The 23,358-nt window shown below is 37.6% G+C and overlaps 1 protein-coding gene across 1 annotated transcript in view; it reads right to left on the bottom strand.

Annotated features, from left to right (window-relative positions):
* The window catches only part of LOC120476938 (thyrotropin-releasing hormone-degrading ectoenzyme), a 105,819-nt gene extending 82,935 nt beyond the window's left edge, over window positions 1-22,884 (bottom strand). Inside the window, exons 1-3 of the mRNA XM_089126721.1 lie at window positions 21,684-22,884; window positions 17,825-18,098; window positions 13,176-13,302 (exon numbers count right to left, since the gene is read on the bottom strand). Coding sequence (XP_088982847.1) covers window positions 13,176-13,302; window positions 17,825-18,098; window positions 21,684-22,372 — 1,090 coding nt within the window. The 5' untranslated portion in view covers window positions 22,373-22,884. The remainder of the gene's footprint in view (window positions 1-13,175; window positions 13,303-17,824; window positions 18,099-21,683) is intronic.
* Between the last annotated feature and the right edge of the window lie 474 nt (window positions 22,885-23,358).

Raw genomic sequence — 23,358 nt, 5'->3', positions numbered from 1 at the left:
GAGATTTGATTTTAAGAGAAAAGGTCAGTGAGGACACAGACGGAGATCAGAGAAACTGCGACAGAATTAACACAGAACTAGCAATTAACTCCCAGAATAATGTCACCACGCTGTGTCAGTGTCAGTTTATGAGACAGAGAGACAGACACAGAGAATAGAGGATGAGACTGATATAGCCCTGTAAGAGAGAATTATGAAGAACTTCAGACACTTAATATGATCTCAGAGAAGAATGACAGTAGGAATATTTGTAGCCCAAGGCAACACTCAAGCTAAGCAAGTATGAAATAGTTCATTACAAAAGACCCTCGAGGAGAACGACCACAATACCACGTGTGACTTCATCGCTTGAGACAAGAACTGCAGAGGTCAAGTGTTATTTGGGCTAATCTGAGAGAAGACTATCTCTGTTCATATCTTAATGATGATCTTTATATGAAATGATGCAGTCCGTGAGTGTTTAATATTGGAGCTGGTTTTAAACCCGACAGTACTGAATTGGCAATAAAAGACACTTATTTAGTCAAAATCTATTTGTGAAACCAGTTCAGAGTCAATTATTGTTCACTTCAGACTGCTTTTGTGTTTGTAAAATTGCCAAATATTGATTCATACTCAATTTCTAATTCATTAGACTGAATATTGTTTCTTGTACAAAGGACACATTTAGAAGAAAAAGGGAAAGAAAAGCAAGCCACTAATAAGACAAATTTCACCACACTTTATTTGAAACCGTGTTCAGCATCTCAAACCTTTCTCAGATTATATTAGGAAAAAAATTTACTTCAGTGTTTTAGTAACGCATCTTTAAATGCTATTTTCCTTGTACTCAATTCAGTTTGTGCTTTGATCTGCAGAAGTGTTCAATTATGTCTATATTTATCACAGTTTCTGAGGTATTTTTGAGCTGTTATAGTAAAATCACGACTCATGAAATTGTTTCGGTACAGAAGTACACCAGTTTATTTTGACTTCCAGGATGCTTGTTCTAATAACACACGACATAAAATGATTAATATAATTACTCTAACCAGCCTGATTATTTGCTTCAGGTTCCTGAGTGATTCAATTATTTTCTGCAGCGCTTTTAACATATACTGTATGTGTTGGCGCTTCGGCCCTTAAGGTCTTTCGTTTGACTTCGTTTGGTTTCAAACTCTCACAGATTTCCGCTAGTAGTGTCAGTGATATTGTGAAGTACTGTATATCGTAATTGACTTCATGTTTAGAGAGTTTTGGTTTGAGTTTCTATCCATTATTAACCTCAGATTCTTCATTTTATGCTCAGATTGGCAGTGATGGTTTCTTGATGAGTGAAATCAATGAGCTGTTTGGTGAATAAATCACAAAACACAAGCTAAAGAGCTAATTATTCATAGCCTGTTAAGAGTTTAATGCGCTGTGCCGGGGTCGTTGTGATATTTTCATGAATCACATGCTTTTGATATTCACTCTTATCAACTATGACTTTCTATATAAAAAAATTGGTAAAACCTAAGCTCTTTTGCTTGCAGTTTATTTGATCAAAAAATTTACATTTTCATTTTAATACTATTGCAATTTATACTAACCGTTTTCTATTTTAATATATTTTAACATTTTCAGCAGTTATACTTGTAGATAAACATGAAAATATTAAGTTCAAAACAACATCCTTTATTTGAAATATAAATCTTTTGTAACAACTTGTAAATGTTACTTGATCAATTTAATGAAAAAAATAAATATTTCTTTTAAAAACAAATCATGACCGTAAACTTTTGAATGGTATCTAGACCCATTCATACTTTTGAAAAAACATATTGTTCCCCGAAATCAAATAATATTTAATACATGTAAATCTTAAAAAAATATTATACTGAATATTTAATTCATATTAAGTTCTACCCATTATTAATGTTACTTAGAATAGAAACAAATTCAATTCAGATTTATTAATACATTATTTACATTGATTATTTTTCCAAAGCAAAAAATTCAGGGGAAATGTTTAGTTAAATGTTGTAGTTTAGCATGTTAACTTTTTCAAAACCAAAAACTGCAGCATTCAATTCAAAGCAGCTGAGAGCAAATATCATTATAAATATACAGCACTACACAGAGTGCTCTAAAAATCACCTGTTCAGCTTGCTCATTGGCTGATTCAGTCCAACCACACAGCCAATTAGACACACTTTAAATCTTTATGTCAGGTGCTCGTTCACACGTTAACAAATGCATTCATTTAGCAGTTTCAGACTTTGAACTGTACAGTTTGCTGAAGCTTGTCTTATCAGTCTTTGCGTTGATGAAGGTGCGGTCAGCATTGCTCTCTCATTGTTTCATCAGGGTTACTGTGATATGCTTTTTATAGCAGTGTGTTATAGATTTAGCTGCTGTAGCTTCAGGCTGACAGAGCGCTGTGATTGGTCAGAGCCGGCCGTTTGCCCTCTCAGGGTCGAGACAATTAAAACCATCCTTGCTCACCGGACCAGAGCTTATTCACCCCATCCACTTTAGCTTTCACCTTCAGTCCATCCAAACATTCCCGCTCTTTTCCCCTCCATCTTTCGCCATCCTGCACGATTATCTCCCTCTCCCCCTTTCTCCCGATGGCACTGTGACGTCACCACACAGGAACAGATGATGCCGGACTGACTGACACTGCTGTGGGAATATCCCTCAGTGACTCTGTTTACATGCACAACTTTAGTTTCAATCGGACTGAATTCATTCCGATTGATCAATCCAAACGTACCATATGTGCGCACAGTATGTGCGCGTTTATGTCACAAGCTTCAAATCGGAATTGATTTTGTTGGTGTGCACACTGCACGAATATACTGAGTTTCCCACTGTTAGTGCATAGTAACCATTATTCTTCTTTATTTGTTTTAAATAGCAGACTTAATATCCATTTCTGGTCATTTGGAGACAATGAGCCTCAATTAACCATTTTTCAGCACTGCTTATATTCATCACGCTGTAAAAATAGCCCTACCGCTCCCAAAACCAGTCATATGTGGATAGAAATATGAAACAAGGACTGGTGGACATTGTCTTGCTTCACTTTACAGACGCAAGGAGAATTTTAGAATGATGGGACACTCATGTATTCCATGTGTCATTCGTCATTATGCTATTTCAGTGTCATTGCACTTACACAGTCCTATCAGTTTCGGTTTTCAATCCCATCAAGTATTTACATGTCCTCTCATTGGATTAGAAAAGGAAAAAACTATCCCTTTCAATCCGATCGGAAATTCATTCGGATCGATTAAGGTAGGCTATTTACATGAAGGCTTTTCAGTCCGATTGAGCCATTAATCCGATTACTAATGGATTATTTGTTTGTATGTAAACGTAGCCAATTATTCTGCTCTCAAGCGCGCACACACACACTCACGCACACGCTTTACAAACACGTGCATATTCACGTGCACACATGCACATACTCAAAATACACTTGTAATTACACAGGCATGTAGTGTTCTGTGTCCTCAAAACACACATGCACATGCACAGGGGTGATGGGAAGGACACAACTTCAGGCCAGATCTATTTGTGTTTGTGTTTTTAATAAATGATGCCACAATATTGACAGTGAATTATAGCAGCAGTACTGTGGATGATCCTCTGCAAAAAAAAAAAAAGAAAGAAAGAAACGCCCTCCGTCATTCAACCGATTTTTTTCATCAGCAAATTTCTTAAGTGTAAATATTTGTATGAACATAAAAAGATTCAATAATTGAGACAAATCTTCTTTATTCATGTAAACCAGCACAAAAGCATCAACGTTCAGCTGAGAGTTCAGTTTAAAAATACTGGATATTCAGCTAATGCTCATGAAAACACCCATAAACCCTACTAGGGCAGAAAGTGTTCGATCAATAACACTAGAGGTGACTTACACATACAGTGACTGACTGTAGTAAAAGACCCTGCTATTTTTTAATCATTTTATAAAAGAATCGACCAACACACCCAGAGGAAAAAGCCGAAGGAACAAACTCTGCGGGAGGAACTTTTTCTTTAAACATAAAAGTGCTTTGTACAGAAAAAAAACATCACTAAACGCTCTCTCAGTTGAAAATGTTCACCTAAAACTGCTTGTTTGAAGAATGTGAGCTTTCATGAAGTTTTAATTAGCGGGCAAATAAAACCAGCCCAGACGAGACAGAAGAGCTGATTGTGTTGATGTTCAAACTCTCATTTAATGGCATATTTGCAGTAAATGAGATGTGATTGAAATCAGGAACGTTACTGCAGATCCAATGCGACTCCAACCCACCTCAGATCTGAGGGGAACACTGAAGTATATGAACAGAGAGAGAGAAGAGTGTGAAAATTACCTTCAAACCCAGACTAATTAAAAGCAGTTGCTGATGTAGTTCATCTCTTAAGCACTGAACATTAAACTCACATCGACATGTCTAAAACTCTGGAGCATTTCAGTACATGTTCCACCTGTCAATCAGTTTCAGCTGATATTAAAGCTGGAGTCCGTATAGCTAGTTTGATAAAATAGCTAGTTTGAGAAAATACATAACCAGCCAGTGTTCAAAACAATCTGCTTGCCTTAGCTCGATTCAATGAGGTAAGCTTGTAATAATGTTTTTAATTCCAGTGGTATACTGGTGGATTTCCATGGGAGATTCGAGCATGTCTTTGCGTCATTAGGTCACATCTGTACACTTAAAGAGAGTCTAGGCTAGTACACTATATTGAGTCATTACGTCACATCTGAGACACATAAAGAAGAGTCTCGGCTAGTGGGCTACAGTATATTGAGTCATTACGTCACATCAGACTGCAACTTAAAACAATAGAGTGTATTTTTTTTTAAAGTTGTAAAGTGTAAAGTCGGTGGTCAGATTCAACAAATTGAAGCATTAGGTTTATCGAAAATAGTCATTTAGTTTAGTGACATTGCGAGAACAGCAATATGCGCTTGTGTGTGTGTGTTGTGTTTCTGTGCTTCTACAGCGTGACGGCCGGCGTGTCTCTGTCATAATCAATCCAATTACAGGATTACATCACGCTTTATTGAACAGTCCTCTGAGAGCCAGTTTGTCCAGATCTAATGCACATTATAAAATGCTTTCTGCTATTTGTGAGCGGATGGATTCTTGAGTTTTTCACTTTGCTTTGCTCACTGAGCCCCAAAATCCCTCTTCAGCAGCATCCCGTCCGTCTGAGGGGCTTTATCCTGAAAACCATTTAAAGAGCCCATAAATACTTAAATACCATCATCTTCCATCATTTCCATAGAGCTTCATATGTCAGCACAACCACAGATGGGCTTTCTATGATGGGTAGAAGTGTGGATAAATGAAGGATTTATAAAGGCACAGGTCTGTATTTTATATATTTTTTTCTCTCTTTCTCTTAATAGTTGATCCTAAATGTCCCATCAGCACGAGGCGCCCGCTGTCCTACTGGTGATGGATGAGTCTCCAGTGCAACTCTGACTGAACCAGTGACGGCGTTTATTTCTCAGACAAATGACTCTGATCTACGGCACAAACTGAGGCTGAATTAAACCTGTAATAGGAATGAGGACGAGATTCTGCAATCAAACACAAAAGTGAGTGAAACTCCAAACACACTGACCACCACATACACAATATAAAACTGATCACAGTGGCAAAAGTCTGGAGTGACGGCAGAACCGTGAGCCTTGACAGCGTGAAACTCATTTGTGTTTAACGGTGAGGTCAAAATCATTTACACTCACTCAGTGGAGCGTTTGATATTTGCTGTGAATCCATACAGCTCATTTTCTTCACTCCTTCTTTCCCTGAAATGTATGTGTCGGTACCATGTACAGTGATGCCTGAATCAGGTGACGATAATATCACCATCGCACTTCTATTTATCATAGTGCTGAATGATTACCATATACCAGGGGTTTCAAACTAAATAAAAAAAAATTAATATATTATTTGATGCTTTATTAAATAATTTTTTGTTTTGTTTTTATAATATTACGCTTACACAATATTAAAAAAAATAATAATGATAAAAAAATAACCATGTACATTATTATTATTTTTTTTTTCAGTTTAATGTAAACTGTTAGTTTTCAGTTAGTGTTAAAAAGACCAGCAATAGATCGCCAGCATGTGTTGTATTTGTACTGGGGCAGTCGTGGCCTGATGGTTGGAGTTGGATGGGTTAAATGCAGAGGACAAATTACGCATACGGGTTACCAAACTTGGCCTTCACATGTCACTTATTTTGGATGTTGGTGTTACCCAGCAAGAATTCATAGATTATGGACAGACCAGACCAGCACTAACCAGCATAAACCAGTCTGAACTAGCTGGCCTGTTCAGGAGGGTAAGAACTTGATCTTGATCTCAACTTGAAGGCGAGAGTAAATTTGAGTCAAACAGCAAGTGATGAGCATCTACAGCACACCTGCAGCACAGACAGAATATATCAGTCATAATCACAGATGAGGATTGTGGGAAAGACGCTCACACTGGAGACAAGATTACACAATCTCAACTGACATCACAAGCTGCCAGAAACATCACAGCCGTGTTCCCCTGTTTATGTTTTCAGTATGATCTGATGTCTGGATCTCTCAACCATCAGCAAACTTCCTTTTTAATCTTCTTGAAGGAAACAGCCTAGTTACTCCTTGCTGTTCTGAATCTCCATCTCGGCTTCAGCTTTCAGTCTCAGCAGGGGCGAACAAAAATGATGTGCAGAATCGATAGCGACCAGAAGGCTGTAGATTTCAGAAAGCGGCTGATAGATGAAGAGACACAAGGCCAGTGACATCGCCCTCGGCCTCTAAACAAAGCAAGAGCCAAACTCAGCAGAAAGGGCGAAACACGGCTCCAGCTTTCATCATACCAAACACACACACACACACACACACACACAGCTGTGATTAAGCACTAAAGGTCAGTGTGTTTCTTTGAATACAGTCACACTCCTGCCAGAGTTCTGAAAGCAGAAAATGAAAACCTCAATGCAAGAAATGACAAGCAAGAAAAATTACACCATATTGCAAGGTTGTGAAAACGTTGGATCACTCTTCATACTGCGCTATATTCACGACAAGCAAACTAGAGAAACGAGTCAATTAATGAAATAATAAAAAAATATATAAAAATAATATAACTTGCCAAACTTTCCTTTAATGACACATTTCCACACTTGTGTTTTTGGATACCAACTGCTCTCGCTGTTATGTAGATGATGAAGGCTTCCAGCTCGTATATTGAAATGCAATATTAGCTCATGTAATAATAATAGAGAAGCTGCAGACACCTGTATGTTTATTAGCACCATCCAAAAAATGAATGTGACAGCTCATCATGCGACCTTGTGTGATGTAATAACTTTCTATGATAAACAGCAACATAAAACAGACCCCGTCGTACACACTTATCGTATTAGTGCATTGTGAATGAGCTCTGGCTTTGAGAGGCTGGTAATGGAGAAACATAAAGCTCTCAGTCAGTGCTTGGAAATTATTCATTAAAATGTGAGGAAAAAAAAGTTAATAATAGTTGGATTTTTTTTTTTATTTCATACCAGACGAATCGAGAAATGGAGATTTCTGTTTCTTGCGATGAGGATTATGATTTTGTGCTGTAATAAGGAGCGATCTATGAGCAATAATGGCACATTTTAAAATAATGAAAATGCTGTTAAAATGAATGAATTTAAGCCTCTTTCTCTTGAAAAGCATATTAGTAAGCATAAAGAAGACCTTGAAGGGTCAAAGGTCAGGTTTGAGAAACACTTGGCAAACAAGTTGCTCCTCAGTGAAAGAAGAGGGATGGAGAGCGTGACTCTGTTAATATTCATCAGACATACAGTGGCTTTGTGATTCTTTTATAATGTGCCTCATTTTTCATCTCTTGTGAAACACCCTTCAGTTTTATGACCGTCACTTTCACAATGATGGTGCGGCGCTTTTAAAACGCCCCTCGTCCGACCTTCATGATTAGCTTTAATGAATTCTAGCAGAGATTACCATTATCCTTGGGATTTTTTGTATTAAGAACAATCACTCAGAGATAGCGATCGAGAAAATAGGCACCTTATGAGGGAGGAAAGAGACTGAAAGAGCGAGCAAGAAAGAAAGAAAAGAGCAAGATGAAGCAAACTAAAAGAGAAATGGCAATGCCACAGTATTGATGATAAATAAGGATGTTTAGAATAGAGCAGTGAAAGATGTCCTTACAGAGGACATGAACATTCAAAACAAGGAAATAAAAAACAGTCTCATCCTCCTCAAAATCACTCACTCACCTCAGAATATAAATATATATGCAGTATCTGAAACTGAAGATGTCCTCCGACGTCCTGCTGTCAGTCTTTAACGTCTCATTCTCTCAGATTCATTCCTATAGTTTGAGCTCTCCAGCTCTGGCACTGTTACCGATCTCCCATGACTGAGGAAATTACCCAGAATGCTCTCTTCTCACTGTAATCTCATAGTAGGGAGGGCCCAAAGGTGATTGTGATAAATGTCACCATTCCCATCATACAGTGGGTTTAAATAACTCTGAAGGTCACATGTGTGATTCTGAGCTGGATCTGATCTCTACGCTGTACATGATTAAGCCGAGAGGAACATTAACAGCCAATGAATGACACTGGGATTTTCATTGGTCTGGTTAGTTTCGATGGACTGGATATCTTCCCAGTGTCCATCTCATCACACACACAAACTCTGCTGATCTTTCTCTGTTGGATCAGCAAAGGAAAATGAACCCATCCACATTTGTCACGCATTGGATTTCCTTTGGCATTCATCTGTATCCGTCACTCAGATTCTGCTGTCAGAATTAAGAAGAGTCTGGACCGTCTCGGCCTCTTCTTGATAGATCATTGATCTCTCTCTGAGAAGCACTTACTGTAGATCAATGTCTAAGAAAGATCACGTCCCTCTCAAAGGACATGCTAAATGCTACTTCAAACGCTCACACTGTCTCTTTATTCTGACAAACAGATGATGTGCTCCATTACAGTCTTCATATCGACTGTAGACTCAAACAGACCAGCTGTCAAGTCAGATTTTAAATAAGAATGAAAGAATATGAGAGTGATGAAGCACTTTTTAAGTCAAATTTAACACCAGGAATATGTTCTAAATGGGATTTTTTTTTTTTTTTTGCAGTAAATGGTACATAGTATGCACTGTTTCTGAATAAAATATCTAAAATATCAAATGCAACCTCAGTGCAATGCAACTGACCTTCCAGCGTGTTGAATGAATCAACTCTTACTCTCTTGTTTGCTCATATTCGAATTACAGTTATTAGATCAAATTAAAATTATCAGATTGATTATTTGATATTATTAATACATCTATATATACAGTATATATATATATATATATATATAAATTATTAGAATCATATTAAATTATAAATTAAAATACACAATTAAATTGTGTAATTAAATACACTATACAGTATTATAATATAAAATAATATTAATATAAATAGTTTATATATATTAAACATTAAAATCATATATATATATATATATATATATATATATATATAAATCATATTTTATATATTCATGTTAAATCGTTTTCATTTTATAATTAAAATAGTTCTTAATTAATTGGAAGCCACACATGCATCATACTACAATGGAAACTTATCGTGGCTTATCATTACATTAAAAAAAAGAAAAGAAATGTACTGTACTGTACAGTGTGCAATTAGCAATCGGCTAGTGTTCTAAGAATCTGCTGATTTCTTGCTCAAAGGCCTTTATTTTCAACTACCATTTGAAGAGACCATTTTATCATCTCACCCTAAACAGCATCTCATTTGATATACAAATTGACTCAATGTTTGAGCACCAGACAGCATTAGCCGTCAAATGTGTTTTGCTGCACACGAATTAGCTGGGGTGAAATGTCTAAATAAAAGCGCCTGCCAGCGCACACTTATGACAGATTAGATTATTTCTCTGTTCATTGGGACCTAAAGAGCATCCTCATAACAACTCCCAAACGCATCCGGAGGTTTGATTCTTGCAGCTGAAGACACTTGTTGATGTAATGAAAGCTAAATGGATGCAGACACACTCCGCTCTGATTCCTCAGCTTATTATCAGTCTGCATGTGACTTCTCTGATGATGAAGCTTCTGGAAGCTTTTGCGTCAAAGGCATGAAACCGATTTCTGATCATCATATGAAGGTATTAACTGCTACCCGACAACAAAGTCCATTTTCTCCCCTGGTTTGCATCATTCTTTGAATCCTTTTACTTTCGTTCAGTTTTTTTGCCCTCTTTAAAAGAGAGAGTGGATGAAAGAGAGGAAGAGAGAAAGTGGCTCTTATTTGCCAGTCACAGTAAATGGCAGCTCTGATTAAGTTGCTCTAATTGGACTCTGCTTCAGATTCGGCGGGCGAACAATGGGCCACTTTGATGAATGGGTCGTGTTGCGTTTGTGTCGTTGTTTCTTCTGAAAGAAATCGTTATGCCATTAGCGACGAATCACATGCCAAGAGCCGCGGATACAAAGAACTTTAGTCTTTAAGTCAAAGAAGGAACAAAACAAATGGCCTAAAATCTCTCAGACTACATAAACCTTACAAACTGAAGTGTGAGGAAGCTTTAAACAGCTGTAACAAGCTTTTAAAACACATTAAAAGTGATTCAAGGACTTGTGATCTGCTCCTGTTGTGCCGTCTTTAACCCGTACACTCTGCATTCATTTCTCTGTATTTTTCTGGTTTGCATGAGCAGAAAGTCAGAATGTCCCTGTTTGGAGACCAGAGGGGCTGCAACTGCTCCAACACTCAACACACAGATGGTGTCTTTACATAACGGACGCATTCATTACGTCCACATCATTTCTCGGATGAAGCCGCACTTCACGCTGAAGCCATCTCACCCCTCAGTTTAGCAGTGACAAGCAACATTGATGCGTACGTGTCAAAAGTATCTGAAGGTCACCAACTGAGTTGACAAACTGTTTCTTTGCAAAAGCAGCATCTTTGATGTGAAATTTTAACAGCAGATGTGATCATCTTTTTAGCAGGTGAATAAAATCTCCAGCCTCATTAAAGGGTTTCACATGTGAAATGATCCTGCAGGACGTCAATCAATAGAGCAACAGTAATGAAAAAGACTCATTAGTGGGATAAGGCGATGTTAAAGGGACACTTGGCAACTCTAGTCATTTCTTCGCTGATTTTCACTTTTGTGGTCGCATGTTTTCTCATCGAGCTCCCACTACAGCTGTGCGGCGAATATTTTCAAAATACTATCATAAAAAACTCACTTGCGGCGACTTCCTCCTTCTCTCTAACGCTGCTTAAGTGCATTTGTTATTATCGGAGCCGGCCAACTTTATCGTGTGGAGCATGTCTACTGAGTGGGTAATACATCATTCACAGAATCATAGAATTATCATAGCAGTTTGTGTTTCTCGCTCGTTCTCGCTTCTTACGAGACTTCTATTTCCAACTTACCGGGACGTCAGTCCTCATGTTGCAAGGTTAGTTTTCTGCCTGTGAACGCTGGGGGGAGTGGGGAAAGCCACCATTCTCTCCAGAACTGGTTATTGAACCATTCAAATAATTTTTAAATGGTTAAATTAAGTTAAAATAGTTGCCAAGTGACCATTTAAAAGATGCCAAACCTGTTCTGATACTGTATCAAGTTATTGATTATATCGTATCCTGCACAGAACTTACAGCACAAGGCCAGAGACTATTGAGCCATTGTTAACTATTGTGAAAGACCACTTTGCTTTTAAATAATATACTTTAAAATAATTTACAGTGCAAAACTTTAACACTTAATTGCATGTTATTTGTAATTTAAAGAAAATAAATCATAGCGTACGTTTATATTAAAGGGATAGTTAACCCAACAAATAAATCTCTGTCATTATTTACTCAGCCTCAAGTTGTTTGAAACCTGTGTGATTTTATTTATTTATTATTATATTTTCTGAACACATAAGAAGATATTTTGAAGAATATGGGTAACCTAACAGTTGATGGCACCATTGACGTCTATAGTGACTTCAATTTTCCATACTATGGAAGTCAATTTGGTTACTATTCAAAATATCTTCTTTTGCATTCAGCAGAAGTAATAGCAAACCATAACAATCTAAAGATTTAGTCAATTCCTGTAGGACAAAATCAAGCCCCCTTATACATTTTTTTTTTCTTGTTAGAGAAGCCGTTTTGGAAAAAAAAAAAAGAAAAGACCTTCAGTTTCATGAAGATCTTAAGCACACTTCTTTATAACAAGGTAATACATGTTAACATTAGCAAGGATGCTACATTGCTAACACTAGCAATGATGCTACATTGTTAACATTTGCAAAAATGCTACATTGCTAACATTTGGAAAAAATGCTACATTTTCCTCATTACCACTAAATATTTAGGATTTAATTTTAGATTTAGTTACAGATTTAAAGTCCTAGAAACCCCTGCTGGAAAAGCTTATTAAGCTGGCGCTGTGTTTTAGAAACATATTAGCTTGTCTAGGATGGCCATTAGCTTCTGCAAACTAGCAGACTGACTGCCATGTTCCCTGAACACAGCTAATTGCTTACGCTGGATTTACTAGAAAGGTGAAAATGAGAATGAAAGAGATTCAGAGAGAAAATCTTTTAGATGTAGTCTGCATGTGAATACTGAGAGGGTCTTAACCCTATTACCAAACAGACCAAATGCTTCCCAGAGAGCATTTAAGAGAGGTATATGATTAATGATACATGTGCACTGAAATACACAGCCTTACATGCAAACACACAAACGCACACATTTAGAGAGGAAGAGAGCAGGCGGGGGAAGAGAGTGACAGACAGACGCCTCGAGAGAGTGTCGACTATATAAAGTCAGAGAACTGACAGGAACCAAATGGAGCGATACACAGTCTGATGTGAGCCAGTCCACCACAACCACACTCACACTGAAAACTACACACACATTAACACCACTCATGGTGTGTGTGCTCTAATTCCCAACTCCAAACACAACCACAAACAGCCTATGCTTTTGGGATCAATAAATGCAAGAACTGAGTTGCTATTGACACTTCTTCACCTCTTCACACGAAGTCACACAGAACCGACTGGCAGGACAAATGAAAGATCACTCGCTTTCCCATGAGAAGAACATTTATTGTCGTTTCACTAAAGCCTGACAAAGCTGAAGACATTTCACCGCCTGTCTTACCTAATTTCGGGAGGGAATATTTGACTTTGAAGTAATCCTGGTAAAACTCCAGGAGTCTCTTGGTAATATGCAGAGCGTAGTCTCCCGATCCGCTCTGGATGGCGTCAGGCCTGGCGTACAGCCGAATCTACATCAACACAACATGGAAGAGAGGGAGAACAAAAGTCAAATTGGTGCTGAATGTACTCTTGGACGGCTCTGTGTTTATTCCTAACCGGAATTCCCTCAAGGATAACTTATAAAAGAGAAAATATACATTGGTAAAAATATCTGCCAAATGCCTTCATCTGACGTGTGAATTTTGCATTTGTCTTTCAAGTGCACTTTTTGCTACCCCTCAGAAGTGTGTAAGGCATTAAAAAGTATTACTGTCACCTACTCCACATGTAAAAAAAAAAAAAAATTCTGTAGATAGCCGGCAGATGAGCTCATATTCAGTGTTTTTTAATTAGAAGATATCCAACAAATAATTAATTCCTGAGAGATCCAGCAATTTTTGCATATTGAAGAACAGTCCACACATTTAATGCATTGAGGATGACACAATAAGCTGACAAAATTAACTTTTAATATATCATTTTTATATTTATGATGAATATTTTGTACCGTTATTTTTTTTCTGATTCGATTTAGTTGTTCGAATCAGAAGTGCTGTGCTTCATGGGGTGAGTAGTATATTTACTCATCAAAGAAGTAGTCCAGTTTTCATAAACTTCTTTTGATTTAATCAAAGTTTGTAATTGTGTGATTCACTTTAGAGTCAAACTAATTACCTTGATACATGGCTTAATCTTTTATCTCTTAAGTTGTCTAAAATCCTTATGAATGGGGTCTGTTCTGTTCAAGTTATGGCGAACAAGTTATGGTAAACAAATTAATTGTTTACATGTTCATAAGCCATAATGTTATTAGACTAGCTGATGAAGAACTCCTCCATGTATTTAAAATTGTGAACATCTTTTCTTATTTACATAATTTTAAAGCTGTAGTTTTTTTTTAACAAGAATTTTAGACATTTATCTTTTGAAACAAATTAGATTTCCAGGAAAAAGCTAAATGTCTGCATTATTGCAAGATCCTTTATTCTGTATTTCCGATTATGTGAAAGAGGGAGACAGGGAAGAGAACAAGTGTGAAAGAGAAAGTGTGTGAGGTGTGGCTCTGTGGGAAATGTATTCTCACAGTAAAAATGATCCTGGTCTCGTTTAGCCGAAGGCTGATGCACAGCACAGCTTTCTGAACGGGCATCCATCCAGTCAGAATGAATGTCCTCCTACACTAACAGAGTTACCGTGCAAAACAAGCCTTTGTTTCAGAGCCTGGCAGCAATGCACATTGAATTATGTATTGTTTACATCATATGTTGCTACCGGATCGATCAGCTCTATGTCTGATATAAAGATGAATGGATGGCATTTGGGGCTGTGGAAATTATTCAAAGCTCAATCAAATCAATGTGATTTTAAATCGACCTGTAATTAGACAAAGTGCTCAAGTTGGCCGATCAAGAGAAGCTTCATTAATCAGCCATTGTGGAGATTGTTCAATCTGACTCTAGTGCTGACTGTTTCATTTGTTTGGTTTTGTTGAAGGCAGCTTGACAGAGACTTAAATGGGGTTAATTGAACTTTAATAGAGAGTCTCTCAATGAGCGGCTGCTCAACATTGATCCACTAACAAGCTCATCCGATGAAAAGATTAAGCTTTAGTTTACACACTCAGGAGATGACATGGAGCATTGATATTAATAACCTGTTGAGTTATACTTGTCTATATGTGATAGATACTTAAGGAACTTCACAAATTCATTCCTATAAAAGTCCAAGCTGTGCCATAAAAAACTGTACAAGGTGTGAAGTCTATCTATGAAAGTCTATCTAGTCAGCAGCAGTTTTTTTCTGGTTTAACAGCCTGACAACACAAACCGGCGTAAATCAAGATGGACATTCATGCTGGTATAAGTTGGTATTTTAAATTAAACCCACATAGACGTTTTTAAAGCATTTGTATTCTACGGCTAAAACCATAATGTTGTCCATTAAATCAACATGCTTTTCTGATCAGGCTGAGTAATTTCATGAATATGTAATGAGAATTTCTAGAATGGTGGTGTTGAATATTGATTAGATATTACAAGAACATTTGTCATTTTAATGATAAAATAAATAAAAACTGACTGACACTAAACCAGTGGGTTTAATAACAGCTGCTACCGTGTTATGAATATAATGTGCTGCTTTAAGACAATTAAAAAAAACAGTTTCTCTTATTTAAACTAATATGACACCAGGTTAAAAAAAAGTGTTTGTTTTGGTATTAGATACATTTACATGATAGATAGAGTCCAGTGGTCAATGCAGGTGAAACAAAAGTCATATTCACCAGAACAGATGTCTTTATATAATGATTGATTGATTGATTGATTGATAGATTGTTTGATTGAATGATTGATTTAAATCATTGATTGATTGGTTAATTGGTTGATTGATTGTTTGTTTGTTTGATTGATTGATTGTGGCTTGGTTAATCAAATCAATTTGATTGATTTATTGATGGATTGATTGATTGATTCAGACTATATACCATAATAATACAGCTCAATCAATTGATTGAGCTGTATTATTATGGTATATAGTTCGATTCTAGTTCTCAAGACAGATTAAAACTCCTGTAAACATGCACATTGATGTTAGCTTTCGGGAAAGGTGAGTCGCTCAGCTCCAGATGTTGTAACTGTATAACTACATCAATAACTGTATAGACTATAGACATAAATTCATGGTTGTATACAGTTAAAATTCACCACCACCACCATCTAGACCCTTAAAACCCATAATACATAAAGCCCAACCAGTTGCTGCCGGGTATACCGTGATCTTTAGGCGTGTGTGTGGTAGATCAGTGTTTCCCCATAAACCCAGAGTAATAACTCCCCTCTTCTGTCCAACGTTCCTCTCCCACAATCTTTCCTCTGGCTCCACACAGCCGAATCTGTGTGATAAATGGAGCGAGGGGGCGACCCTGCCGCTTTAATGTGATTGATGGGGATGCTAGCGTGCGGCTAACCGCTACATGGCACAGTGTGGGTATAAATGCCCCAGATAGAGGCACACACTGCAGTCAGAGATGATTTGATATAAAGGAGAGCGCAGTCATGCTGAAGGAGATCGATTAATTACACTAATATGAGGAGGAGGCCGGCCAAGGGCAGCATTGGAAGCCCTCAGGAAGTGTGTAATATGACTGAACGTGATATCAGTAACGCAGCTCATAAACAGAGTCTCTCTAGTGGCACACAGATGAAGCAGCTTAGCATGTGAGGATTCAGTGTTTAAGTGCATGTGATGAAAGTGATACAACGTCACATCAAACAAAGTTCTTGTATTTTATATCAAACCTGGAAGAGTTTGTCATGAACACAATCCCGGACATGAGCATGAGTGGACACCAGTTGCACACATGACTGTTACCCTTTTAATAAACACACATATGGCTTTATGGACACTGGACTAATGTCAGTGGAGACAAACATTTCCATTATCCACTGTGTAACCATTGTATATTGATTATAGAAATGTACTGTAAAATACACAACTCGACTGTGAACAAGATAATAGGTCGGTTTTAAAACGTACTCTCTTGAAAACTTCTTGAAGAGATAAGTTAATACAATGAAGGATATTGATTTAATCATCAGAAACTTAATAATAAGTTATCTGAACTAAATAAATTATGAAGTTGATTTGACAAAAGAAAAAATGTTGTGTTAACAAATCTTGAAAATATATTTTTTTACCGTGTACATTAAATACATAATAACGCATAAATGTGACTTGAATAAAAATTAATATTAATCGACTTTGATGCTAGTCTTCTGCTAAGCCAATTATTAAATATGCTAATGAAATTAAAGATACATAACAGTTGCACACACAAATATTGGGTATAGCAGTCCATTAGGTTAAACTATGTTATTAATAATTTTAATTATTTAATGACATATTCCTTATACACCACCGTTTGGGGTCGGTATTTAAAATTATTTTAAAATAATAATCTTATTCTCACCAAGTCTGCATTTATTTGATCAAAACAGTAATATTTTCAGTCAATATTGTGAATTATTTTCATTTTAAAATGCAATTTATTCCTGTGATGCAAAGCTCCTTCAGAGGTTTCTTATTGTTATCAATGTTGAAAACTGTTCTGCTACTTAATGTTTGAAAGCTGTGATACATTTTTTTTATTCCAAGATTTTTAATGAATAGAAAGTACCAAAACAACAGATTTATTGGAAATATAAATCATCTGTAACATTATAAATGTCTTTACTGTCACTATTGATCTACTTTTGATCAATCAAGTGTATAACTATAAGTATACATTGATTTGTCTCGGCTCATTTGCCATTTTGGATTGATGTTATTACTGGATAGGTGCAATGCATTCTGGGATTGCCTTCAATTTAAAGCATACATGAGGTGCTGCCTTAGAATTTGACAAATGAAGCAGAAAACCTTGTGAACAGCCTTCATGTCAGAAGCACATCTGTGATGCTTTAAATGCTGCTCTCTAGGTTTTAGAAAACAAAATAAAATATAAAATCTCTATAATAACTTTGAGTTTTAGGTTCGGAAAACACGACTCACCACAACTCCTTTTTCTGTAACTGCTTCTCTGTAGGTGAAGTTACACACGGCCCAGGCCAGGTAGTACGTGGACATGCGGGGCGTCCTGGAGAAATGGTTGGTCACCCATCCGTCCTCCTCAGACACTGAAGACTCCACTGGCATGTTGGACAGAGATTGATATGAGCTCTCGTGTTTCAGACTCACTCTGAATGTGGCTTTATAGATGGGCTCGTCGAAACACGGGAAGGCCTTTCTAGCGTGGGTCGGTGAGAACTGTGTCACCGCAAGAAACCTGCAGAATAAGAACATGAGAGAGGTAAGAGAAAACTTGAAATTGCTATTTAACTAGTCAAGGAGTCAACAGTGGAAAGTCATTTCACCAAAACTTCATTAAATTGGTTGTCACATGACTTTCCTGAATGTAAATTAACTCTGTCTGCCATCCCTGTTCACATCTCTGTGCATTTATATCACACTAATGAGCTTTCTGGAGAGAAGAAACCACAGCAACTAAATCACATCAAATGTCAACATAACATAAGAGATACTACACAGGAATAATGATATATCTGATTCTGATATCTGCATGTCACAGCTGTAAACATTAAACACATCTGTGACAGCACAAAGTCTAGGAATTGACAGTGTGAAACAATTTAGATGGCAAGAAAATAATAAAAAGCTGTCAAATTGATCTTACATGTAGTTGGAACAGAAGCGTTAATCTACATACAGACACATTTAGGACATCAGAATTAGAACTGAGCCTGAGTATAAAAGTAAAGAAGTTAAAGAGCTGGATAAGCAGTTCTTAAGAAGAAAGAGTGAGCTGAATTTTAGAAAGCTGCATTAACTGATATTAAAGGAGTAGTTCACTTAAAAAAAAAAAAAAACTTTTGCTGATAATTTACTCACCCCCATGTCATCCAAGATGTCCATGTCTTTCTTTCTTCAGTCGAAAATAAATTAAGGTTTTTGATGAAAACATTCCAGCATATTTCTCCATATAATGCACTTTATTGGGAACCAAACAGTTCAAGATCCAAAAGACACTTTTAGTACAAACTGCAAACTGTTCAAAGGGCTTTAAACGATTCCAGACAATGAATAAGGGTCTTATCAAGCAAAACGATCGCTCAGTTAAAAAAAAAAAAAAAACAAAGTACAAGTTTTATAAGCTCAAATGCTCGCCTTCTGTACTGCGATGCACGTTCGTGACTCTCCTGTTCGAACTCGTTCATCAAAATGAACAAATCTTTTTCCGAGTCAATTCGTTCGTTTCGTTTGTTGAATGAACCAAATGACTCAGAAAAAGATTTGTTCATTTTGATGAACGAGTTTGAACAGGAGAGTCACGAACGTGCATCACAGAACAGAGCAAAGTGACCATTTGAGCTTGTAAAACTTAAACTTTGTTATTTATTTATTAAATGATCGATCGTTTCGCTAGATAAGACCCTTATTCATTGTCTGGAATCGTTTAAAGCCCTTTGAACAGTTTGCAGTTTGTACTGAAAGTGTCTTTTGGATCTTGAATCGTTTGGTTCCCAATAAAGTGCATTATATGGAGAAAAATCCTGGAATGTTTTCATCAAAAACCTTAATTTCTTTTCGACTGAAGAAGGAAAGACATGGACATCTTGGATGACATTGGATGAGTAAATTATCAGCAAAAGTTTTTTTTTTTTTTTTTTTTCAAAAGTGAACTACTCCTTTAAAGCTTGCATCAAACCTCACAGGGAGGAATTTTCCTTCACCATCCACAGCATGACCATCAGATGGGGGAGGAGGGGTATTCTGCTCGCTCCTGCATTTCTGTCACAACTTTTTACTCTCATTAGCAGCCATTCATGCAGGAGCAATCTATAATGAGTCTATAATGTCCCATCTGTTTACCTCCTCTTCATTTCATTCTCACTTAATAGATGCTAGTACCATATAAACATCTTTACAATATTTAAAGATAACAGACTGGGAGTGATGAGAAATCAGACAACTAACAGACACACGGGAGGAGATTCTACAGGGATGTTAGAGTAAAAATACCTGCAGTGAAACACATGGTTTGTTCAATATGTTTTATTCCATATCACTGACGTGCAATGTGAGGTTGAAGAAAATGTGTGAAGAGGAAGAAGGAAAAACTGTTCGAAACTCTGAAAAGACCAGAGGATCAGTTCAGATCAGAACAAAACTCCCACGTCTAACTACATCAACCTAAGTATTTCCTCAATCCAGCGAGATCCCGCTGTTCAGTGTTCATGAATATACAAGCAGCCAGCAGGCGCTGATTACACTAAACTGAAGGATCTTCACAGCCCGTGGAGCTGAACAACATCAACATATACTGAATTTATCTCAAAGGTGCTCTTCAATGGATATTACAATATCAAGACATCACAATAACGTTTAAGTAAAAGAATGAATCGCCCTGAGCTTTTAACATGATGTGTTTACAGCTGATAGAAAGCAGAAGGTTCAGCCGTTATTAAAAACACAAGGAGGAAACTGGCGGACAGACAGAAGGGTTATGAAGTATGTCAATGAAAGTGAACCATTCGGGGTAAAAGAAGGCTTAAACATGTCTCAAATGCAGGAAAACCTGCGGCAATGATTCAGACATGAGCCATTTTTTACCCTCAGAGGACAAAGAGTCATATGCCGGAAAACAAGAGCAAGAAGTTGATATTTTCACTGTGAATATGAGGCTAAAACTAGTCAACACACATATACTGTATGAGCTTGTGATAATCAACTGTGCATCTTAAAGAGTAAAAAAGATTTTAACTACTGATCTGAAGATTTTCAAACATAATAATGGGCTGTTTGTTAAACAGGAGCACATATGAACTGAACACTTGAATAATATCTGTTTATACTCTATAGTGATTATATCAATATACTGTTTATAAATAAATGCATGATGGTAGTAACTGCATAAATAGTTTATTTTTGAAGGTTATGTTTGATGTAAATCTAACCGTGTGGGTTTATGAAGGTGTATCGCTGTGCTGGAAAACTTCCCATGATTAGGCGAGTCTCAGTGTGTGACAGTAAATGAGTCATTGAGCGCAGTCAGTCACAGCTGTGACTTCAGTACACAGAGATTTAACTAGTGTTCAGATCTGTGTGACCTCTGACCTCCCTGAACACTAAGGAACAGTTACTGTCTGAGACAAAGACATAAAATTGCATACAGATAATAATGTTAGACTGGATTTGTTGGATTTTCAACAAAAATACAGTAGTTTGGCAATGCTATTAGCCTCCATCTATATAAGAACATCTCATGTTCATTAATTATGGTTTGAAGTAGTGAACATTACTATTGAATCTATTATAGTTTAATGTAGTCCATAGTAAATACTATATGAGAATAAATTACATTTGTTCTCCATCTATTACATCTATTATTCCCCAGACTATTTGTATTGCTTGTACTATTTGTATGGCTTTGTATTGCGTCTACTTATGTTTATGTAGGCCTATCATGATAACACAATTTGCATACATCAATATCACTAACACTCAATGTATAGAATGATTATTTGTAACACAGTTAATACAGTTAGTGCAAAGCTGTAGTAAACTAGGGACAGTAACATTACAGCTTTTTAAGAATGATATCCTGTTTATTATAGTTTTACTGTAGTATCAGTAGTAACTATAATATTTTAGTAGTTACCATGGTAAATTTCTGCAAGAGTAAATAATCGATTAATAAACAAAAAGCTTAATTTTGCATAATCTTAACACACCATCTGTAGCTTTCATGGTCAAGGCCGTCGCTAGTCGAACCCAGCTTTAGGGGGGTGAGGGGGGGGGGGGGAAGGGGCTATGAGAGACTTTTTTGAGACGGACACTGAAACTCTTTTACCTTCTTTCTCCATCCAGCACGTAAGAGCTGCGGAAAAAGCCCAAGAGCTCGTGCTCGATGTGCGCGTGAAAGGTGATGTTGATCTTGTATGTTCTGAGGGGCTTCATCTCTCTGTGCAGCGCGATCACAAACACCTGCTTGGGCGGATAGTGGAAGCGGCGCTGGATCCTCATGACGCCCGCTTTCTTACTGTCCGAAAACACCAGCACTTTCTCCACCTCCAGTCGGTCCGTGTGCAGCACGATCAACTTCGTGGAGTTGACGCATTCAAACTCAATGTTCACCTCGCCGGAGAAGCTGAAGTTCTCCATGTTCACGGACAGTCGGAGGTCGTAGTGGCGCGGGCGCAGGGTGGCCGGTAAGCGCAGGTGTCTCCAGGGCTGCTGACCCTCCTCTGTGTCTCTGTGACTGATGTTCCCGTCCCGGGACTGTTTCCACTTACTGTTGCTGGAGCCGTTCACGGGCAGAGCCCCGCTGCTCTCCGCGGCGCATCTCTCGAAGCTGACGCTCAGCGTGATGGCGATGGCCGTGACGATGATGAGGGTGAGGATGGAGATGGCGAAGCCCAACACCAGCCTCTTGTGAACAGTGATGTGCTGTTCGGTCGTCCGGGGCCGGACCACCACGCTGTCGGCCCACTGATCGGACAGAGCCCGTCCGTTCCTCATGCTCGCGTCCTCGATCCCCATTATATGAAGAACCTGATGTGTTTTATATTCATCATCAGCCTCCGTTCATGCGGTGCAGCTTCAGATTAAAAGGCGCGAAATGAGAAGAATATCCCGCGAAACACGCAGAAGCAGAATAACTGCGGATCGATGATCTCGAGACTAGATCGCTGTGAATCAGAAGTTCGTCCGGTCAAATGCTGGAGCTCATCGAGTCCTTTCGCACATCCATTTTCATCCGACTTCAGTCTGATGTGGACGAAGGTCCAGCACCTGCTTCCTGATCAGTGTTGTGAAACTCTCTTCTCTCTGTTCATTTCTCCTGCCTCCATCATCATCATCATCATCATCATCCTTGTTTCTCTCGCTCTCTGATGCATCATCCTCTCTTTCAGCCAGTGGGCTGTGCTCTCTCTCTCTCTCTCTCTCTCTCTCTCTCTCTCTCTCTCTCTCTCTCTCTCTCTCTCTCTCTCTCTCTCTCTCTCCCTCTCTCTCTCTCTCTCTCTCTCTCTCTCTCTCTCTCTCTCTCTCTCTCTCTCTCTTCATTTAATGTTCAGTTAAACCACATTTAATTAAACAGTGAAATATTCAGACAGGCTGGTACTCTCTCATCACACACTTAAAATTGCTGAGCTACATGCAAATTAAACAGAATGTGACTTAAAGATTAAATGAAAATATGAGACACGCATTTGAGAAATGTATGTCAAACTTTTACACCAGGGCTATATTTTCAACAGTGTGTAAGCTATTACACATCGCATCAAATACATTAGAACATGTCTGTTTTGTACTTAACAATAAAAGCGTGAAATGGATGAGTGATCATTCAATAAACTGTATTAATGTTGTGTTGTGTGGGGCAGTCAAATGAGAGCCTATCTTCCTTTTGAGAACTTATATGTAATCAGTAGTTTTGTGTAATAGTGTGTTCAGTGTCTATGTAGCTGGGCTAGAATTCAGTTTTATATAACCAAATAATAATGAAGCATATTCACAATGGGCAC

This window comes from Pimephales promelas, chromosome 24, assembly GCF_988280905.1.
Source record: "Pimephales promelas chromosome 24, fPimPro1.hap1.1, whole genome shotgun sequence".
NCBI lineage: Eukaryota > Metazoa > Chordata > Actinopteri > Cypriniformes > Leuciscidae > Pimephales > Pimephales promelas.
This window is presented reverse-complemented; position numbering and strand designations above follow the sequence as displayed.